Source organism: Chiloscyllium plagiosum, unplaced genomic scaffold (genome assembly GCF_037043375.1).
Source record: "Chiloscyllium plagiosum isolate Xiang-an unplaced genomic scaffold, Cpla_swu_hap1 HiC_scaffold_4, whole genome shotgun sequence".
NCBI classification, from domain to species: domain Eukaryota; kingdom Metazoa; phylum Chordata; class Chondrichthyes; order Orectolobiformes; family Hemiscylliidae; genus Chiloscyllium; species Chiloscyllium plagiosum.
Window position 1 is genome coordinate 772,146 of NW_028270142.1, and position 23,890 is coordinate 796,035.

A 23,890-nucleotide genomic window follows, 5' to 3' on the forward strand; every position below is an offset into this window, starting at 1 on the left:
TTAACTGCAGTCAACAAGGTTTTGTGAGGGGCAGGTCATGCCTCACAAACCTTATCGAGTTCTTTGAGGATGTGACTAGAAAAGTTGATGAGGGTCGAGCTGTGGATGTGGTGCATATGGACTTCAGCAAGGCATTTGATAAGGTTCCCCATGGTAGGCTCTTTCAGAAGGTCAGGAGGAATGGGATACAGGGGAATTTAGCTGTCTGGATACAGAATTGGCTGGCCAACAGAAGACAATGAGTGGTAGTAGAAGGAAAATATTCTGCCTGGAAATCTGTGGTGAGTGGTGTTCCACAGGGCTCTGTCCTTGGGCCTCTACTGTTTGTAATTTTTATTAATGACTTGGATGAGGGGATTGAATGATGGGTCAGCAAGTTTGCAGACGACACAAAGGTTGGAGGTGTCGTTGACAGTATAGAGGGCTGTTGTAGGCTGCAGCGGGACATTGACAGGATGCAGAGATGGGCTGAGTGGTGGCAGATGGAGTTCAACCTGGATAAATGCGAGGTGATGCATTTTGGAAGGTGGAATTTGAAAGCTGAGTACAGGATTAAGGATAGGATTCTTGGCAGTGTGGAGGAACAGAGGGATCTTGGTATGCAGGTACATAGATCCCTTAAAATGGCCACCCAAGTGGACAGGGTTGTTAAGAAAGCATATGGTGTTTTGGCTTTCATTAACAGGGGGATTGAGTTTAAGAGTCGTGAGATCTTGTTGCAGCTCTATAAAACTTTGGTTAGACTGCACTTGGAATACTGCGTCCAGTTCTGGTCGCCCTATTATAGGAAAGATGTGGATGCTTTGGAGAGGGTTCAGAGGAGGTTTACCAGGATGCTGCCTGGACTGGAGGGCTTATCTTATGAAGAGAGGTTGACTGAGCTTGGACTTTTTTCATTGGAGAAAAGGAGGAGGAGAGGGGACCTAATTGAGGTATACAAGATAATGAGAGGCATAGATAGAGTCGATAGCCCGAGACTATTTCCCAGGGCAGAAATTACTAACACAAGGGGTCAGAGTTTTAAGCTGGTTGGAGGAAAGTATAGAGGGGATGTCAGAGGCGGGTTCTTTACACAGAGAGTTGTGAGAGCATGGAATGCGTTGCCAGCAGCAGTTGTGGAAACAAGGTCATTGGGGACATTTAAGAGACTACTGGATATGCATATGGTCACAGAAATTTGAGGGTGAATACATGAGGATCAGTGGTCGGCACAACATCATGGGCTGAAGGGCCTGTTCTGTGCTGTTCAGTTCTATTATCCATTCTCACAACAGCTGACCCTTCATTCATTCAGACATGTAATGTGGGCATCATTGGCAAGGTCAACACTATTGCTCATCTCTAATTATCATTGAGAGCGTGCTAGTGAATCACGTTCTGTGTGGTGAAAACACTATGCTGCCACAGTCCATATTGCTGTTGGATAGATGGACTTCAGGATGTTGCCAATATATTTCCAAGTTGGTAAGACTTGAGGTGCTCATGGTTTTGTGCCTGTTGCCCCTGTCCTTCTGAGTGTTAGAGGTTACAGATTTGGGAGGTACACTCAGAGGAATCTTGGTGACTTTCTTTTTGATAGTGAACTGCAGATATAGTATGGAGAGAGTGAATGTTTGAGGTGGTAAGATTAACCTAAACCTCAGAATTGACAGTGTTCAGGGAATAATTTCAGTGTTGAAAGTGCTTTAAATGGATTATACAGCTCCTTCATGCCTTGTTCCCAAATTGTATCTGCACCAACAAACTTTTGTTAGTCATAAATATTTTGTTTTTATCCCTTTTGAATAGCCCGACTCCAACCATAGTTAGCACGCCGTCTTCTCCTGAGGAAGAGTTCAAATATTTTGTTAATATTGTGGATATAAATGATTCTGAGCCAACTACCAATATTCAGGTCCGTCTGGCAGATGGAAGCCGTTTGGTGCAGAAGTTCAATCAAACTCATCGGTAAGATTTGACATGATTCTAACTTTGTGATGTTACCACAGTCCCCATTTTCATATGTTCACCTGCATCTGCAAGTGTACTCTTGGTATGCTACCTGATCTGTAATTAGTGGTAGGTAGGAATTAAGAATTTGGGAGTTAATAATCTTGTGGATATTCATCTAGGATGCCATCTTTGCTGTCTGGCAATCAGATGCAGGGTTACAATGTATCAGTCCACATACCACGTGGAGAGGTATAAGATATAAACTCATAAACCATCAATATCTTGTGTCTAAAAGTGTGATTTCTTCCAAACTCTTAGGAGCTAGACAGTTAAACAAGGTTTAGCCAGGTGTCTGTGAGCAAGATTCATAATTTTAGACATGTTAAATGTTGAATTAGATTGAGGAACGTTAACACAAAGTACTACTAGGGAGAGAAAAACCTGGGTGTATTATGTTAATTTGAAATGACTGCTTCCACAGCATAGGATCATACAGAGTGGAAACAGGCCATTTGGCCCAACAAATCCACACTGACCTTCCAAGTAGTAACCCTTCCAGACACATTTCCCAACCCTATTACTCTACATTTACCCCTAACTAATGCATCTAACCTATACATCCCTCAACACTATGGGTAATTTAGCATCACCAATTCACAGTACATCTTTGGACTGTGGGAGGAAACTGGCGCACCTGGAGTAAACCCATATACACACGGGGTGAATGTGCAAACTCCACACAGACAGTCACCCAAAGCTGGAATCGAACCCGGGTCCCTAGCGCTGTGACGCAACAGTGCTAACCACAGACCCCACCACCAAGGATATATTTTCCTCTCCACCCCTTTCCGCCTTCCGCAAAGTCCATTTTCTCCGTGACTATCTGGTCAGGTCCACACCCCCCCCCCCCCCCCCCCCCCCCCAACAACCCACCCTTCTGTCCTGGCACCTTCCCCTGCCACTGCAGGAATTGCAAACCTGCATCCACACCTCCTCCCTCACCTCCATCCAAGGCCCTAAAGGAGCCTTCCACATCCATCAAAGTTTTACCTGCACATCCACCAATATCATTTATTGTATCCATTGTTCCCGATGTGGTCTCCTCTACATTGGGGAGACTGGACGCCTCCTAGCAGAGCACTTTAGGGAACACCTCTGGGATACCCGCACCAATCAACCACACCGCTCTGCGGCCCAACATTTCAACTCCCCCTCCCACTCTGCCGAGGACATGGAGATCCTGGGCCTCCTTTACCGCTGCTCCCTCACCACCTGACACCTGGAGGAAGAACACCTCATCTTCCGCCTTGGAACACTTCAACCCCAGGGCATCAATGTAGACTTCAACAGTTTCCTCATTTCCCCTTCCCCCACCTCACCCCAGCTCCAAACTTCCAGCTCAGCACTGTCCACATGACTTGTCCTACCTACCTATCTTCCTTTCCACCTATCCACTCCACCCTCCTCTCTGACCTATCACCTTCATCTCCACCCCCATTCACCTATTGTGCTCTGTGCTACTTTCTCCCCACCCTCCTCTCATTTATCTCTCCACCCTGCAGGCACTCTGCCTCTATTCCTGATGAAGGGCTTTTGCCCGAAACGTCGATTTTCCTGCTCCTCGGATGCTGCCTGAACTGCTGTGCTCTTGTTCTATGATTGATCAACTTATTAGAGAGCTAAGAGAAAGTGAGGACTGCAGATGCTGGAGATCAGAGTCGAGAGTGTGGTGCTGGAAAAGCACAGCAGGTCAGGCAGCATCCGCGGAGCAGGTAAATCAACGTTTCGGGCATAAGCCCTTCATCAGAAATGGTAATGAAGGGCTCTTGCTCGAAACGTCAATTCTCCTGCTCTTCGCTTGCTGCCTGACCGGCTGTGCTTTTCCAGCACCGCACTCTGGACTCATTTAGAGAGCTGGATTAGTGGTGCTGGAAGAGCACAGCAGTTCAGGCAGCATCCAAGGAGCTTCGAAAGCCTTTCATCAGGAATAAAGGCCATCAGCCTGAAGCGTGGAGAGATAAACTAGAGGAGGGTGGGGGTGGGGAGAAAGTAGCATAGAGTACAATAGGTGAGTGGGGGAGGGGATGAAGGTGATAGGTCAGGGAGGAGAGGGTGGAGTGGATAGGTGGAAAAGGAGATAGGCAGGTCGGACAAGTCCGGATAAGTCATGGGGACAGTGCTGAGCTGGAAGTTTAGAACTAGGGTGAGGTGGGGGAAGGGGAAATGAAGAAACTGTTGAAGTCCACATTGATTCCCTGGGGTTGAAGTGTTCCAAGGTGAAAGATGAGGCGTTCTTCCTCCAGGCATCGGGTGGTAAGGGAGCGGCGGTGAAGGAGGCCCAGGACCTCCATGTCCTCGGCAGAGTGGGAGGGGGAGTTGAAATGTTGGGCCACGGGGCGGTGTGGTTGATTGGTGCGGGTGTCCCGGAGATGTTCCCTAAAGAGCTCTGCTAGGAGGCGCCCAGTCTCCCCAATGTAGAGGAGACCGCATCGGGAGCAACGGATACAATAAATGATATTAGTGGATGTGCAGGTAAAACTTTGATCGTTGTAGAAGGCTCCTTTAGGGCCTTGGATAGAGGTGAGGGAGGAGGTGTGGGCGCAGGTTTTACAGTTCCTGCGGTGGGAGGGGAAAGTGCCAGGATGGGAGGGTGGGTTGTAGGGGGGCATGGACCTGACCAGGTAGTCACGGAGGGAACTGTCTTTGCGGAAGGCGGAAAGGGGTGGGAAGGGGAAATATATTCCTGGTGGTGGGGTCTGTTTGGAGGTGGCGGAAATGTCGGCGGATGATTTGGTTTATGCGAAGGTTGGTAGGGTGGAAGGTGAGCACCAGGGGCGTTCTGTCCTTGTCACGGTTGGAGGGGTCGGGTCTGAGGGCGGAGGTGTGAGATGCGTTGGAGGGCATCTTTAACCACGTGGGAAGGGAAATTGCGGTCTCTAAAGAAGGAGGCCATCTGGTGTGTTCAGTGGTGGAACTGGTCCTCATGGGAGCAGATCCGGCGGAGGCGGAGGAATTGGGAGTACGGGATGGCATTTTTGCAAGAGGTAGGGTGGGAAGAGGTGTAATCCAGGTAGCTGTGGGAGTCGGTGGGTTTGTAAAAAATGTCAGTGTCAAGTCGGTCGTCATTAATGGAGATGGAGAGGTCCAGGAAGGGGAGGGAGGTGTCAGAGATGGTCCAGGTAAATTTAAGGTCAGGGTGGAATGTGTTGGTGAAGTTGATGAATTGCTCAACTTCCTCGCGGGAGCACGAGGTGGCGCCAATGCAGTCATCAATGTAGCGGAGGAAGAGGTGGGGAGTGGTGCCAATGTAATTACGGAAGATCAACTGCTCTTACCTCATTTAGAGAGCTGCAGAGCGTGAAGTACAAAGATTTAATTGGAAAGAACCAGCTTAAATATCATAGATGGAAGACACTACCAGAATGTACATAACCACAAACAGACAAAGAAGATGTTGACTTCCCAAACTGCAGGTCTTTACTAAAGTCAAATGTTATGGTCAGGGGATAGAGGCAACTTGAACCTTCTGTCGATCAGTAAACGTACAAACATAGGAAACCGGTGCAAGAGTAGGCCATTCGGCCCTACAAACCTGTACCACCATTCTATATAATCATGGCTGACCATGCAATCTCAATATTCTATTCCCACTTTCTTCCCGTCCCCCTTGATCCCTTTAGGTGCAAGGGCCATGTCCAGCTCCCTCTTGAATGTATCTAATGAACTGGTCCTAACAGCTTCCTGTGGGAGAGAATTCCACCGGTTCATAACTGTGTGCAGAAATTCTTCCTCATCCCAGTCCTCAATAGCTTATCCCTTATTCTTAGATTTAGGGTGTAGGTTTGCTCGCTGAGCTATAGGTTTGATATCCAGACGTTTCATTACCTGGCTAGGTAACATCATCAGTGGCGACCTCCAAGTGAAGCGAAGCTGTTGTCTCCTGCTTTCTATTTATATGTTTGTCCTGGATGGGGTTCCTGGGTTTGTGGTGATGTCATTTCCTGTTTATTTTCTGAGGGGTAATGAAACATCTGGATATCAAACCTACAGCTCAGCGAGCAAACCTACACTTTAAACCTCAACCTGAGTTACAAACCTTCACAAATTCTTAGATTGTGAAGTGCTTTTCAAAATTCTTTCTTCCTTTTTGCTAATTTTTCAAATTGGCCATGGCATGTTTCCCTCACACACTGCTTCTGAAATCCATTTTATTAAATGACCCATAATAAACAAGGGGTCAAATGACGTACTCTTGCTATGTGCTATTTGCCGATGTGTTTTTAATTCCATTAGGGTTGCCAATTTGTATTTTGGTTAGCACCCTAAAAACTGGCACGGCTAATAATTCAGATCAGTGTCTAAGAGGGAAACAGAGACTGCTTAGAATCCTTACACCAATTGCTTTGGCCTCAGTGTCAAACATATTTCTCTTGGATATTCGAGAATGTGTTTGAAGTCTTAGATATTTTTGTTTTCCTTCAGTCCCTTTGAGAGTTTCTGAACCGTAATAAAGTTTCTCAAGTGTGCATTAACATTTTTCTAATTGCAGAATTAGTGACATTCGTCACTTTATTATTCAACACCGCCCTACTTATGCTGCTTCCTCCTTTGTATTGATGACGACTTTCCCAAGTAAAGAGCTGATAGATGAAGAGCAAACTCTGCTAGAGGCCAAACTACTTAATGCAGTGATTGTTCAGCGTGTGAAGTAATTTTATCTTTGTAGGACTGTACAGGATAGTACAAGCTGGACAAATCTTTCAATATACTGAATTTAAACAACGTGTGCCACATGGTAAAATTCCCATGACACTCACCTCAAACCAACTTTGCACAACAAGGAGGGATAAAGGTGTTGTGGACCTGCAGCAGGAGGCTATCCTCACTTTGCTATGAAGGCCTTATGAGAACACTTGCCTATACAGTAAAGACATACATTTAATACGAAAAAAGTCTACTCGGTCTCAAATGGGAAATTCTCTGTCATATCAGTAACTGGAAACATTCTGCAAAAGAAACTGGAGCCTTCAGATAACTGTTACAAACTTGAAACTTTGTTTGAACAACCGTTACTGTATTTGAGCTAGATTCACTTGAATTTTCAAACAGCGATTTTAAATTGTGCATCTGGAGATTAAAAATGCACTAGTTGATAAAGACATATTTATGCATGACATGAGAATATTGAGTATAATATTGACATTTTATGGGATCTGTAAGAAGTAATTAAAATTTATGTACATTTGGTAATCTCAATTGTGGAATAAAACATTGTTAACATGTATGCCATAAAATTATATTATAGTGAATGATGCATTAGTTGATATATGCAGTTGTATCCTTGAGATGAACATTACCAGCCATGTCAGGAATGTCTTAAATTGATAGGTTCTTTGAATTGGTTGCAGCAGCAATGACTGCATGTTTCATTGCTTATAGAACCAGTTAAAAGTTTATTTTGAAATTCAATGATGGCTCAAAACATTGGAGTGCCTTTTATTTTCAAATAATTGGAGCAGACTACTTGGCTTAGTTTGAGTTATGAGTCTGTCATAGGATATGGATGTTAGTATTCAGTTTGTTATTAATTATCTTCCATTTTATTGCTGGTTGTGCAATGATTATGACGAATTTAGAAATAAAAACGATAATTCTGGACCCGGGGGGTCCAGAAAATTAATATTATTCAGCACTGATTGGTTAGCCTGGTCTTAATCTCATGTTACTGGTTGTGGATGTGGATGGCATAGGTTTTACAACTATATCAAGAATGCCATTCACTACCATCTTTTTGAGGACAATTAGGAATTTGCAATATATTTGTGGGCGGCACGGTGGCACAGTGGTTAGCACTGCTGCCTCACAGCACTAGAGACCCGGGTTCAATTCCCGCCTCAGTGCGACTGACTGTGTGGAGTTTGCACATTCTCCCCGTGTCTGCATGGGTTTCCTCCCACAGTCCAAAGATGTGCAGGTCAGGTGAATTGGCCATGTTAAATTGCCCGTAGTGTTAGGGGCAGGGGTAAATGTAGGGGAATGGGTCTGGGTGGGTTGTGCTTCGGCGGGTTGGTGTGGACTTGTTGAGCCGAAGTAATCTAATCTATTACTGACCTAGTCAGCAATCACATCCCATGGACAACTATAAAAAGATCTTTGTAGTTGGCAAAAGTGTGTCTTATCATTGCTTGGTAATTTTTCAAATGGGTGCGTTCTCACTAAAACGGGAAATCTTTACATTTGGCTATTGTACATAACTGAAATCCTGTAGATAACAGACTGACTTTTATCAAGTCTTTTATTTTCATACTAACCCTTTAAGTGCTTAGAAGGATATGCAAATATAGCTGTATAACTCTAGATTTCAGTGGATAATGAAACTCCAGCCTTCATTTAAACAGATTGACCTTGTTGAATTTTTATTAAAAGGAGTCTGCATTTTTTTGTGAATGAATATTGAATGTATCAGTAATTGTAACACTCGTCAGTTTACATTAATTTTCACTAAGTTTTTTTTTGAAGATGATGTTGCAGCTCTGAATCTAACTAGTTTTAACAGGACAGTTATTTTACTAACCTCATGGAATGTTCTTTTGCACAGTAATTAAATATTTTCCTGCAAACAGATGCTTTGAACAGTGATTTATTTCTTCTCCGCTTGCAAGAAGTCAAATTCGTTGCACCTTCATAAATAGCAGCAGCATACTACACGTTTTTAAATGCTACAATTTATGGTGAATCGATTTAATTTGTATGCTTTCAATCATAGATTTTTATAAAAATAAATTGTTCAAATCAGTCAGAAACTGGACACCATACCAAATACACCCAAATTCTGCTTGCAGCCCAAATCCTTTTTATTCATAATAGACACGATTTCCCAATAACATCAATATGTAGTATGGTGCTGCACTGCCACTGAGTGGTAACATGTGGCTTTGCAGCCATAATTCCTTTGCCATGATTTGTTTCCATCTTAAATCTTATTCTTACAGCAAATCAAACTGAAATGTAAGCACCAACACAGGCGGAAGAATAAATGCTATTCTTGGGCAGCTCTGGAAAGTATCTGAGGGCTGAATTAAAACGCCATCAATAGAAGCCTGTCATTAACGTCATTTGGTGCATTACCCATGGGATAAAGATAAAACTGCTTGCTTTCGTTTAAAATTCTCATTTTTAAAATTTCAGCTATTAATTTTAATACAAGACAAATTCATTATGGGTGATGATTAAACCATAGATGATAAACTTACTCTTTGTAGACATAGTGCCATAGAAATGTACAGCACAGAAACAGACCCTTTGGTCCAACTCGTCCAACCTAATCTAGTCCCACCTGCCAGCACACGGCCCATATCTCTCCAAACCCTTCCTATTCATATACAATATTCATATTCCAGGTGCCTTCTCAATGTTGTAATTGTACCAACCTCCTACACTTCCTCTGGCAGCTCTTTCCATACTTACACCACTCAGTTGCCCCGTAGGTCTCTTTTATATTCTTCTCCTCTCACCCTAAACCTATGCCCTCTAATTCTGGACTTCCCCACCCCAGGAAAAGACCTTGTCTATTTACCTTATCCATGTCCCTCATGATTTTATAAACCTTTATAAGGTCAGTTCTCAGCCTCCGACACTCCAGGGAAAACAGCCCCAGCCTATTCAGCTTCTCCCTATAGTTCATTCTTCCAACCCTGGCAAAGTTCTTGCAAATCTGTTCTGAACCCTTTCAAGTTTCACAACATTTTTCCTATAGTAAGGACCCATAATTGCATGCAATATTCCAAAAGTGGCTTAACCAACGTCCTGTACAGCCACAACACGACCTCCCAATTCCTGTACTCAATACTCTGACTAATAAAGGAAAGCATACCAAACCCCTTCACGATCTAATCTACCTACGACTATTTCAAGGAGCTATGAACCTGGATTCCAAGGTTTCTTTGTTCAGCAACACTCTCTAGGACCTTACCATTAGGTGTATAAGTCCTGCTAAGATTTGCTTTCCCAAAATGCAACAACTCACTTTTATCTAAATTAAATTCCAGCTGCCACTCCTCAGCCAATTGTTCATCTGATCAAGATCCTGTTGTAATCTGAGGCAACTTTCTTTGCTGTTCACTACACCTCCGATTTTGGTGTCATCTGCAAACTTACTAACTATATCTGTTATGCTCACATCCAAATTATATAAATTACAAAATGTAGTGGACCCAACAACGATCCTTGTGGCACTCCACTGGTCACAGGCCTCCAGTCTGAAAAACAACCCTCCACTACCACCCTCTGTCTCCTACCTTCGAGCCAGTTCTATATTCAAATGGCTAGTTCTCCCTGTATTGCATGAGATCTAACCTTGTTAACCAGTCTCCCATGTGAAACCTTGTCAAATGCCTTACTGAAGTCCATATTAGATCATATCCACCACTCTGCCCTCGTCAATCCTCTTAGTTACTTCACAAAAACTAAGTTTGAGAGACATGATTTTCCACGCACAAAGCCATGTTGACTAATCAGTCCTTGCCTTTCCAAACTACGTGTAAATCCTGTGTTTGCATTCTCCTTAACTCTATTTGCCAAAGCTATCTCATGTCCCCTTTTGCCCTCCTGATTTCCTTATGTGTACTCCTACTGCCTCAATACGCTTCTAAGGATTCATTCGATCTATCCTGTCTTCGCAAGGTTTGTGAAGGTTTGTAGCTCAGGTTGAGGTTTAGGGTGTAAGTTTGCTCGCTGAGCTGTAGGTTTGATATCCAGATGTTTCATTACCTAGCTAGGTAACATAATCAGTGGCGACCTCCAAGTGAAGCGAAGCTGTTGTCTCCTGTTTTCTATTTATTTTTATAAATGATGATGTTACCTAGCCAGGTAATGAAACGTCTGGATAGCAAACCTACAGCTCAGCGAGCAAACCTACACCCTATCCTGTCTATACCTGACATAATTTGGAGATGCTGGTTTTGGACTGGGGTGTACAAAGTTAAAAATCACACAACACCAGGTTATAGTCCAACAGGTTTAATTGGAAGCACTAGCTTTCGGAGCGATGCTCCTTCATCAGGTGATTGTGGAGGGCTCGATCGTAACACAATCATCTGATGAACGAGCGTCGCTCCGAAAGCTAGTGTACTTCCAATTAAACCTGTTGGACTATAACCTGGTTAGTGTGTGATTTTTAACTTTGTACACCCCAATCCAACACCGGCATCTCTAAATCTAAATGGAAGTGCGTAATAAAACTTGTGGCAAGCTGTTTTGAAGGTGCTTCCAAGCCAGCTCCAAGCCTCTTCAACGAACTTCTAAAGTCGAAGCCAGGCTCTTCCCTGCAGCAGGAACCATTTTACCTGGCAAAACTACATTAGCACTTCTGCCCTCTCACATGTAAGACCACATGTCTGGGATTATTTCAAAAACAGTTCAATTTCTTCATTCTTATATCTGCATCAACAATAAAACATTGAGCTTTTCTCATTTCTTTGCATTTTACACCATTGTTAGTTGCTATATTTTTTGAAACAGTTTTATAGAACTGGCTTATAATTGTATATGTTCTTCTAGAAGTGCAGTGTAATTTTCACAGCCTTCCCCGTCATCCCAGTCTCTCCACAGAAAATAATTAAAGAATATTCCCCAGAGCTTTATAAAAGATAAATGAAACGCAAATCAGAATTTGACATATACACTTTTAGTGATGAGGTCCTGGAGAATGTTGCCAAACAAAGAGACCTTGGAGTGGAGTTTCTTTGGGTTTCTTGAAAGTGGAGTCGCAGGTAGGCAAGGTGGTGACGGTGGAGTTTGGTACGCTTGCCTTTATTGGTCAGTGCATTGAGCATAGGAGTTGGGAGGTCATGTTGCAGCATTGTTTAGGCCACTTTTGGAATACTGCATTCAATTCTGGTCTCCCTACTATAGGAAAGATGTTGTGAAACTTTAAAGGGTTCCAAAAAGGTTTACAAGGATGTTTCTGGAGTTGGAGTGCTTGAGCTGTAGGGAGATGCTGAATAAGTTGGGGCTAATTTCCCTGAAGCTGAGGTTTGACCTTATAGAGGTTTATAAAATCATGAGGGGTGTGGATGGAGTAAATAGACAAGGTATTTTCTCTGGGGTGGGAGAGTCCAGAACTAGAGGGCATAGGTTTAGGGTGAGAGGGGAAAGATTTAAAAGGAACCTAAGGGGCAACTTTTTCCACGCAGAGGGTGATGTGTGTATGGAATGAGCTGCCAGAGAAGATGGTGGAGGCTGGTACAATTATGACATTTAGAAGACATCTGGATGGGTATATGGATAGGAGAGTTTAAAGAGATATGAGCCAAACGCTGGCAAATGGGACTTGATTAATTTAGGACATTTGGTCAACAAGGACAGGTTGGACCGGAAAGTCTGTTTCGATGGTGTATAGCTCTGACTAGACGCAGAGCTTGAATGCAAAACAATAGTCAAAATTAGTCCCCTCTTGGATGTAGGTTTGCTCACTGAGTTGAAAGGTTCATTTCTAGACGTTTCGTTACCTTAGTAGGTAACATCTTCAGTGGGCCTCATGCAAAGCAATGCTGAAAATTCCTGTTTTCTATTTATATGTTTGGGTTTCTTTGGGTTGGTGATGTCATTTCCTGTGGTTATGTTATTTCCTGTGGTGATGTCACTTCCTGTTCCTTTTCTCGGGGGGTGGTATTTGGCGTTTGACTTGATGTGTTTCTTGATAGAGTTCCAGTTGGAATGCCATGCTTCTAGGAATTCTCATGCGTGTCTTTGTTTGGCTTGTCCTAGATGGATGTGTTGTTCCAGTCGAAGTGGTGTCCTTTCTCATCCGTATATGAGGATACTAGTGAGAGAGGGTCATGTCTTTTTGTGGCTAGTTGATGTTCATGTATCCTGATGGCTAGTTTTCTGCATGGTCCTGGAGTTCCTGCTATTTAGATTAGAGTGGTGCTGGAAAAGCACAGCCGGTCAGGCAGCATCCAAGGAGCAGGAAAATCGACGTTTCGGGCAAAAGCCCTTCATCAGGAATGGAGACCATGGCTTTTCCAGCACCACTCCAATCTAAACTCTGGTTTCCAGCATCTGCAGTCCTCACTTTTGCCTGGAGTTCCTGTTGGACAAGAGTGACACACCATTAGCTATTTCTCAATTCTCCCAAACTACCTACCCATGTCCATGATCACTTCCTGCTGTCAAGGGACAGTTAGTTCTCTGGTACAGGCAGCAATGTCAAACAACTTTTGTATTGGTCTTTCGGATCATAGAGTCCCAACAGTGTAGATAAAGGCCATTCAGCTCATCAAGTCTACACTGAACTTCTGAAGAGCATCTTACCCAGATCCCTCAACCCCTAGACTAACTTCACATTTCCTATGGCCAATCCACCTAACCTGCACATCTTTCAGTTATGGGTGGAAACCCACACAGACACAGGGAGAATGTGCAAATTCCACACAGAGAGTCACCTTAGGCTGGAATTGAATCCAGGTCCCTGGTACTGTGAGACAGTAGTGCTAACCACTGAGCCACCATGCCACTCATTTATCGGGAAAAAGATGGAATCCAAAAATAAAGGGTTTTATTCCAGTTTTACAGCACTTTGATTAAAGCACACTGAGGAGACTGTTTGGTCTCTATATCGAAAGAAGGATGTGTTTGCATTGGACATGGTACAGTGAAAGTTCATGAGATTGGCTCCTGAAAGAAAATAAAGGCTTGCTTTTACACAACCACTAGATGTCTCAAAGAAGCCAATAAAGTACTTTTGAAATGCAGTCAGTGTTATAACACTTGTGACACGAGACAGGTGTGCCATAACTGACACCCTGGCATGACAGAGTTGTTCTAAAATGAGAGGCTGGAGAGAGTTGGTCGACACATTGCTCTTTGGAGGTAAGATGAGAGTCATCGCATTCTGAAGGGGCTTTAAACATTAGACACAAAGATGTTATATTCTCTTGCAGGTGATTCTAAAACATGGAGATGTCACCCTGGCATAAGGGCTGATTGTTTTATACTGAAATGAGGAGAAATATCTCCTCTTAGAGTCACAGAGTTGTACAGCATTGAAACAGACCATTTGGTTCAACTCGTCTATGCTAGCCAAAGATCCTAAATTAATCCAGTCCCAGTTGCCAGCACATGGCCCATATCCCTCTAAACCCTTCTTATTCATATATCCATGCAAATGCCTTTTAAATGCTGTAATTATATCAGCCTCCACCACTTCCTCTTAAGTCCCTTTTCAATCTTTCCCCTCTCACCCTAAACCTATGCCCTCTAGTTTTAGACTCACTATCTCTGGGGAAAATATCTTGTTTTTTTCACTTGAACCATGCCCCTCATGATTTTATAAACCTCTGTAAGGTCACCCCTCAGCTTCCCACGCTCCAGGAAAAACAGCCACAGCTATTCAGCCTCTCCCTACAGCACAAACCCTCCAATTCTGGCAAAGTTCTTGCAAATCTTTTCTGAACCCTTTCAAGTTTCACAACATCTTCCTATAGTAAGGAGACCAGATTTGCATGCAATATTCCTACAGTGGCCAACCAATGTCCTGTATAGCTGAAATAAGACTGCCCAACTCATCTACTCAATACACTGACCAATAAAAGCAAGCATACCAAACACCTTCACTATCCTGTCTGCTTGCGACTCCACTTTCAAAGAGCTATGAACCTGCACTTCAAGGTCTCTTTGTTCAGCAACACTTCCCAGGACCTTCCCATTAAATAAGACCATAAGACCATAAGACATAGGAGCGGAAGTAAAGCCATTCGGCCCATCGAGTCCACTCCGCCATTCAATCATGGCTGATGGGCATTTCAACTCCACTTACCCGCATTCTCCCCGTAGCCCTTAATTCCTAAATGTATAAGTCCTGCTCTTATTTGCTTTGTCCAAAAAGGGTGGCATGGTGGCTCAGTGGTTAGCACTGCTGCCTCACAGTGCCAGGGATCTGGGTTCAATTCCTGCCTTGGGTGACTGTCTGTGTGGGTTTCCTCTGGGTGCTCCAGGTTTCCTTCCACAATCCAATGATGTGCAGGCCAGGTGAATTGACCACGCTAAATTGCCCATAGTGTTAGATGTATTAGTCAGGGGTAAATATTGGGTTGGGGAATGAGCCTGGGTGGGTTACTCTTTGTGGGGTCGTGTGGACTTGTTGGGCCTAAGGGCCTGTTTCCATACTGTAGGAAATCTTAGCTTATAAAAATGTAGCACCTCACATTTACCTAAATTAAAATCCATCTACCACTCCTCAGCCTATGGGCCCATCTGATCAAGATCCCATTGTACTCTGAGGTAACCTTCTTCGCTGTCCGGTCCACTACCCCTCCAATTTTGGTGTCATCTGTAAACTTACTACATGTACCTACTACGTTCACATCCAAACCATTTACATAAATGACGAAAAGTAGTGGACCCAGCATCGATCCTTGTGGCACTCTACTGGTCACAATCCACCAGTCTGAAAAGTAACCTACCACCACCACCCTCTGTGTTTTGCCTCTGAGTCAGTTCTGTATCCAAATGGCTGGTTCTGCCTGTATTCCATGAGGTCTAATCTTGCTAACCAGTCTCCCATGGGGAACTGCCCTCATCAATCTTCTTTGTTACTTCTTCAAAAAACCCAATCAAGTTTGTGAGTCACGATTTCTCACACAGAAAGCTGTGTTGACTATCCCTAATCCATCTTTGCCTTTCCAAATATTTGTAAATCCTATCCCTCAGGATTCTCTCCAACAATTTGCCTATTACTGATGTCAGACTCACTGATTTGTAATTCCTTGGCTTTTCCTTACCACCTTTCTTAAAGAGTGGTACCATGTTAGCCAACCTCCAGTCTTCCAGCACCTCACCTGAGACTATCGATGATATAAACATCTCAGTAAGAGGCCCAGCAATCACTTCTCTACCCTTCCACAGAGTTTTAGGGTACACCTGATCAGGTTCTGGAGATTTATCTGCCTTTATGGAGGACTGTGACTCTTTAGAATTTTCTACCCCAGTTAATAACTACTCAATTGTTGAATATATTTGAGGTTGAGATAATTAGATATTCTTCTTTTAAAGTATCAAAGCAAAAAATGGAGTTAAGGCAAAAGATCAGTCACAATGGCAGAGAATTCTCAAGGAGCTGAACAATCTATTTCTGCATCTCAGTCTTTAGTTCCTGGATCCAGGGTGTTATTGCCTCACACGTCTGTGCTGAGCTTTCCCAGACTCCTCCGTTGAACCTCTCCAATCAGACTTCCATCTCAGTCACAAAACAATATTTATCAAAGGTACAAACGATGCCCTATATCATTATGACAAATGCAAATTATCGCTCTTTGTCCTTCCTCATCTTCTTTCTGGATTTGACACACCATTCTCACCTAACACCTCTCCACTATAGCCCGCACGGGTAAAATCACAATCACTGGGTTTACTTGGATCTGCTTCATCACAGTCAAAGAATCACATGCATTGGCTTCTCTTCCTCCTCCTGTATTATTGCCTTCAGTGTCCCCAAGGATCAACCTTTGATCCTGTCCATTTGTTATCTGAATAACACTTCTCAATGATAATATCTTCCACATTGACACTGATGGCATGGAGCTTTACTTTACCATTCCTGCAACCCTCCGCTCTCTTAAAATTATCAGACTGCTAACCTGACATCCAGGACTGGGTGAGCAGATATTTTCTCCAATGAGCCATTGGAAAGACTTTTGACCTTGCCATTAACTTCAGGCCTGAACCATTGACTTTACCCATGGTCTGGCCTCTCTCTCAGGCTGAACTAGACTGAACGCAACCATGGCACTATTCTTGACCCTGAGATAAACTTTCCACTTCACTTCTATGCCACCTTGAAGACTGCCTATTTCCATCTCTGTCATATTGACCTGTCTTGTGCTTCAGTTTAGCTGCAGATGAAATCCATATAATGCCTTTGCTATTTTAAAGTTTGAATATACTCCTGGCTAGTTTCCCATTTTCTTTCCTCTGAAAACCTGATGTCATTCAAGACACTGCAGTTTCCTTAAGCATACCAAGTTCCAGTCACCCTGCATAATACATTGGCTCCCAATTAAGCAAAGGTACAATTGTTACATTCTCCTCCTTGCTTGCAAAGCCCAACGTGTCCTCTCTATCTCTGTGACCTGATCCGACTGCACAACACACAGCAAACACTGGAAGCAGCTTGTGAAAGACAGAGCAAAATCATTCAGCAAGCAATGAATGAAATTTCAGATCTGTCATCCTGCCACATCCTGTCATGAGTGGTCGATAATTATATGGTAGTGGATAATTAAACATGGTGGATTAGGAAGCTTCACAAAAATTCCCAAACTCGATGTTGGGGAACCCAGCACATCAGTGAAAAAGGCAATACTGAAGCTTTTGCAACTGCCTTCAAACAGCAATACTGAGTGGGTGATACATTTCAGCTTCCTCTAGAGGGGCCGACATTTCCTTTAATATAAAACACCTGTGTGCCAAGTATTTCAGTTTCTTGCAGTTAGAGTACAGCCTTCCATGTTACTAAACCAAAATACACTGCTTTTTGTCATTTATATGGATATGAATATAGGAGGAATGGTTTGTAAGTTTGCAGATGACACCAAAATTAGTAGTGTAGTAGACAGCGAAGAAGGTTACCTCAGAGTACAAGGATACCTTGATTAGATGGGCCGAGGAGTGACAGCTGGAGTTTAATTTAAATAAACGTGAGGTGCTGCATTTTGGAAAGGCAAATCAGGGCAGGACTTATACACTTAATGGGAAGGTCCTGGGAAATGCTGACAAATAAAGAGATCTTGGGGTGCAGGTTCATAGCTCCTTGAAAGTAGAGTCGCAGGTCGACAGAGTAGTGAAGGCGTTTGGAATACTTGCCTTTATTGGTCATTAATTGAGTATATATGAGTTTCGAGGTCATGTTGCAGCTCTATGAGACATTGGTTAGGCCACTGTTGGAATACTGCATTAAATTCTGGATAAATCTTGTGAAACTTGAAAGGGTTCAGAAAAGATTTACAAGGATGTTACCAGGGTTGGAAGATTTGAGCTATAGAGAGAGACTGAATAAGCTGGGGCTGTTTTCCCTGGAGCGTCGGAGGCTGAGGGGTGACCTTATAGAGGTTTATAAAATCATGAGGGGCATGGATAGGGTAAATAGGCAAAGTCTTTTCCCTGGGGTGGGTGAGTCCAGAATTAGGGGGCATAAGTTTAGGGTGAAAGGGGAAAGATATAAAAGAGACCTAAGGGGCAACGTTTTCACACAGAGGGTGGTACGTGTATGGAATGAGCTGCCAGAGGAAGTGGTGGAGGCCGGTACAATTACGTAATTTAAAAGGCATCTGGATGGGTATATGCATAGGAAGGGTTTGGAGGGATATGGGCCAAGTGCTGGCAAATAAGACTAGATTAGTTTGGGATATCTGGTCGGCATGGATGAGTTGGACTGAAGGGTCTGTTTCCGGGCAGTTCCACATTTCCCCACATTTCCCCACACTATTTGTCAGATTTTTGCTCATTCACTTAATCTATCATTATTATTTTGCGGCATCTTTATGTCCTTTTCACAACTTACTTTTCTACCTTTGTGTCATCAGCAAATTTTGCAATCATGCCTTTGTCTTTTCATCTGAGTAGTTTATATGAATGGTAAATTGTTGAGGTCCCAGTCCCAATTGCTATGGCATAAGCAGAACAGTTACCTTGAGCTGCCTGGCAAATAATTGAAATTACTGGAAGGTAAACAACCCAGAAGGAAACCCAGTAAAACTTGCAATGACACATCCCTGGTCTGACTTGAGTAACTCAGAACAGTGCTCCAGTATGACTAGTACATTAATTTCTGTTAATTACTATTTTTTTACTCTGGGAAATACTCATTCAAGCAAAGAAATAGAATCAAAAGAAGACATCATTTATGATGAAATTGTTTCTAGTCGGATGAGGTCTATACCCTTGTTAATGAACATTAAGAGCCTTTATTAACAAGTTGCTACATTCTTTAGAATTAGAATTAGGTTTATTGTCAACCTTACAGACTCAGGCCCCAGTTCCATGTGATCTGATGTCACTTTGGCATTGTTCTTTACACACTTGCTCAGCAGCTATTCCTAGACTAAACAAAAAATTAACCATTTCATCTGTATTGTTGAAGCCAATATTGAATGGCTGTTTCACAAGTTTACTTTGAGTTTGACTGTAACAGAGCAGGATGCTGAGGATGACAGTGATTTCAGTTTGAGAGGAAGGTTAGCCAATGAAAACAAAAGGTTGCTGGGAGCTCAGGGTCTTGCTCACAGCCTGAAGCAGGGAGTTCCTCAATGCTGCTGCCACCCTGGTTTCTCCAGGAGACCACATCATGAGCAGTGAACCCAGGAGGTAGGTTTGAAGAAATACACACAAATCACCGAATTATTTTTCCAGCATTTTTTACTTTTATTTCCAGACTAAAGGACCTTTATAAGGTCACCCCTTAGCCTCTAACACTCCAGGGAAAATAGTCCAAGCTTATTCAACCTCTCCCTGAAGCTCAAACTCTCCAACCATCCTTTTGTCATGCAGTCTGAGTTACTGTGTACATTGGCTAGTATGTCAAACACCTCCTGTTACTGTCAAAGGACATTGAAGATTTTGGCTCACACTTAGAAACAGGCCTGGGTGAGGCTGCCCTCCCTGAAATCTCAGCTTCATTTTTCATTCCTGAAGAAGGGCTTATGCCCGAAACGTCGATTCTCCTGTTCCCTGGATGCTGCCTGACCTGCTGCGCTTTTCCAGCAACACATTTCCAGCTCATTTTTCATGTTGCCCTGCACACCAAGAGTTACTGTCACTGCTTTTCTTACATGTGTTGTATGGACCGGTCACCTATTCTCATAGAATATGGCTGTTTCTTACTAAAGAATTTTAGTAATTATTTTCAACTGGGATATTTCAAGCTATAGTCACGTTTCTATAATTAACTGTCGAGAGAGCTTTGCTTCATTGACAAGGTTAAGAACATTTAAGGTCAATTTAATTTATTAAAGGACAAACAGCAACAGGAGAATGGAAAGAGAGAGAAAGCTATCTGTTTGATGAGGACAGAGACGTTTCATTATGATTCTATCAGCCAGAATATAGGAAACACAAGGTTGTATCTATAATTCATTCCCCTGTGAGTGTCTACATTGATTGTACTGCTTGGGGCAAGCAATAAACTCCACATAGCCAGAAGGCAAAAGTAAAATTAAACCCAACTCAGTCAATGACAATTTTCATGTCCAGATTCATCACAACATGTCTTAAGTTTATGTATCTCCTCAGCTAATAATGCACTGCATGCAAGTATCTATTAAAGAAGGAAATAAATTATAATAATAAGCTAACATAAAACCCTATCTTGTGGGTATCTTTGCAAAGTTTGATTTGTGATCTGTGATGAGTTAACAGGTTTGAGCTGGGGTTACTGTAGAACACTATAATTGGCCTTTGTTGTTCCTCATTTAAAAAGAGGAAAATCACCTTAGGTAACCACTTGTTACTTAGCAACCGGTGTTATAAGTGTGTTTGTGGGTTGTGATGGCTGTGAGTTGCGTAACATGCTGGTTCTCAATGTTAAGCCCCACATTTGTATAACAGCTATTTTGGTAAGACAAGTGCTTACATTTCTACAATTCAAAAGGGACACAGACTCAATTCTGTGGGAAATTACATTTTAGTCTTGGGAAGTAGGGGATTAGAAGCTACATTAGAAAAGTACTTGCAATTATATTGCAAAGTTCATGCAAGAATAGTGAGTGATTGAGTCACTCTCTAATTTAACTGATTACATTTGACCTGTGCAATGAAGTAAACAAAAGAATATACATAACTAATGGGCAGATAGAATAAGTGGTGTTGATAAGTTCAGGTTTTAATTAACTTATGAGACATAAATTCAACTTTGTTCTTTACAACTCACTTATACTCATTAATGACTTGGGTTTGGTAATACAGTGTACAATTTGAAAACTGAGAAGTATTGCGACTTGTACATAGGATAATGAGAGGTCTCAAAAGAACATAGGTAGGTGAAAGGAGCAGGCATGGTTGATGAAATACAATGTAAGAGTGTGTGAAGAGACACATTGTCAGACATAAAAAGATAATATAAAATCAAAAATAATATTAATTTCTAAAACTATGCAGGAACAGAGAGAGTTGGTTATAAATGTATACAAACTGTTAAAGATATCATTGGGTTGAGAAAGTGATTAAAAGGACATGAGGGATTCTGGTCTGTAACAGTTGAGGTATGAGTACAAAACCAAGGAAGTTACAGAATTCACATTCAGACTCAACAAGAGGATTGAGTTCACTTTTGTCACCAGACACTCGAAAAGATATGAAAGTTTTAATGAAGGCAGTAGTGCTAACCACTGAGCCACCATGTCACCCCAGAACATGGGAGGGAATATATCAATCAAAATTTGAAATTCAGTATGAAAGTATTTTGATTTGCACAGATCCTATCAAAAACTGGGGGAAAAGGTGTGGAAGTATTCATTGTGTTATTTGAGAAAAAAATGGCGAGACAAATGAATTGGGCAAAAGAGAACTGCACGTTGTTCAGGCAGAGTAAGTTGACAGGGAAAGCACAGCAGATTTATACCTCACTCTCAGAGATGGTTTCTTGGAATTATAACATTGCAAAACAAAAATGCCTACATTAGTTGCAGATAAGTTAGTAGCAGAGACATACAGACAATGTTTATAAAATTCCAGGAAAATATACATTTAATGCAAAATGGTTAAGAAAAATGATTCTGACAGGTTGATACGAGAATTAGAAGCTGAAACCACATATGAAACTCAGAGAGATTAGTCTCTTAGAAGAACTTAAACACTCACTACCTTCTGTAATAAGACCCCACGTTGAGGAACAAAGGGTTGCAGTTGCTAGACAAGCAGCAAAAATGGTTGACAGGTCTGAGCTAATCCATCAAATAAAATGTTTTGTAAATTTGAATGGGACAGTGACAGGAAGGTAGCCTAGGGAATGGATGGCTGGGGATGTACCAAGATCTCCTCCCCAGATCAGAGAGTGAATGTACTGAGGGTGGAGGTGAAAATCAGAAGATGAGGTAGAACATAGAAGGTAAAACTTTACAGTGCACTTCAGGCCCTTCGGCCCTCGATGTTGCACTGATCTGTGGAACCAATCTGAAGTCTATCTATCCTACACTATTCCAGTCAATATTTGGAAAGTTAAAGTCTGCCATAACAACTACCCTGTTACTTGTGCTCCTATCCAGAATTATCCTTACTATCCTTTCCACTACATCTCTGGAACTATTTGGAGGCCTATAAAAACTCCCAACAGGGTGATCTCTCCTTTCCTGTTTCTAACCTCAACCCATACTACCTCAGTAGATGAGTCCTCAAACATCCTTTCTGACCTTGATTAACAATTCCACACCTCCCCCTCTTTTACCATCTTCCTTGTTCTTATTGAAACATCAAATCCCAGTACCTGCAATAACTAATCCTGTCCCTGCTCTATCCACGTCTCCAAAATGGCCACAACATCGAAGTCCCAGATACCAACCTGTGCTGCAAGTTCACCCACCTTATTCCAAATGCTCCTGGCATTGAAGTAGACACACTTCAAACCACCTTCCTGCTTGCTGGTGAAATCATGCGACCTTGAAACCTTATTTCTGACCTTACTATTCTCAAGTTCCTGAACACTGGAACTACAATTCAGGTTCCTATCCCCCTGCTGAATTAGTTTAAACCCTCCCAAAGAGCATGAGCAAATTTTCCCCCAGGATATTTGTTACCCCTCTGTTTCACATGTAGACCAGCCTGCGTGTAGAGGTCACACCTACCCCAGAATGTGTCCCAATTATCCAGGCATCTGAAACCTTCCCTCCTGCACCATCCCCTGTGGCCACATGTTCAACTCCTCTTTCTCCTCGCCTCGCTAGCATGTGGCATGGGCAATAAATCAGAGACAACAACTCTCTTTGTTCTAGCTCTAAGCTTCCAGCATAGCTGCCTGAATTTCTGCCTTAAATCCTCATCTCTCTTCCTGCCTATGTCATTGGTGCCTATGTGGACCACGACTTGGGGATGGCTCCCCCTCCCCCTCCCCGCCCTCAAGGATCCCGAAATCATGATCTGAGACATCACAAACCCTAGCACCTGGGAGGCAACACACCAAACATGAGTCTCTCTCGGCCCCACAGAACCATCTACTCTCCCCCTAACTATGGAGTTCCTAATGACTAATGCTCTGCTCATCTCTCCCCTTCCCTTTTGAGCAACAGAGACAGACTCTGTGCCAGAGACCTGTACCCTACAGATTATACCTAGTAAGCCATTCCCCCCGAACAGCGTACAAAATGGTATACTTGTTGTTGAGGGGAATAGCCACAGCCAAACTGCACTGCCTGCCAGTTTCCTTTCCGTCCCTTGACTATAACCTATCTACCTTTTTCTTGTACTGAGGTGTGTCTACTTCTCTGTAACTCCTCTCAATAACCCTCTCCGCCTCCTGAATGATCCGAAGTTCATCCAGCTCCAGCTCCAGTTCCCTAACGCGGTTTTCGAGGAGCTGGAGTTGGGTGCACTTCCCGCAGATGAAGTCAGCAGGGACACGAGTGCTGACCTTTACCTCCCACATTTTGCAGGAGGAACGTTCAGCTGCCCTAACCTCCATTCCTACTGTTTGAAATTCCCAAAGAGACTGTTGAGAAATAAAGAATAAAAAAAGACTAGTTACCTTCTCAATCCAGTGCACAGAACCTTTGCCTTTGGTTGGAGGAGAGGATGGATGGGTGACTCTACTGAAGTAGTATTTCGGGTAATGCTACCACTCAAATATATTGCTTCACTTACTCAGCAGTCTCGTGCCTGCTCCTGCTCAGTGTGCGCTCTGCCTATTCACAAGGTAAGTTTTAAAATCAGTGATTCACCTTCCCATCAGTCCCCAGCCCGACGCTCCTGCTCTTCC

The 23,890-nt window shown here is 42.9% G+C and overlaps 1 protein-coding gene across 3 annotated transcripts in view; it reads left to right on the plus strand.

Annotated features, from left to right (window-relative positions):
* Window positions 1-8,552, plus strand: part of LOC122549465 (NSFL1 cofactor p47-like) — a 234,026-nt gene extending 225,474 nt beyond the window's left edge. For all 3 annotated transcript variants that reach the window (XM_087985890.1, XM_087985889.1, XM_087985891.1), the window contains 2 exons: window positions 1,789-1,947; window positions 6,482-8,552. In XM_087985890.1, coding sequence (XP_087842016.1) covers window positions 1,789-1,947; window positions 6,482-6,644 — 322 coding nt within the window. In that variant the 3' untranslated portion in view covers window positions 6,645-8,552. The remainder of the gene's footprint in view (window positions 1-1,788; window positions 1,948-6,481) is intronic.
* Window positions 8,553-23,890: the final 15,338 nt, after the last annotated feature.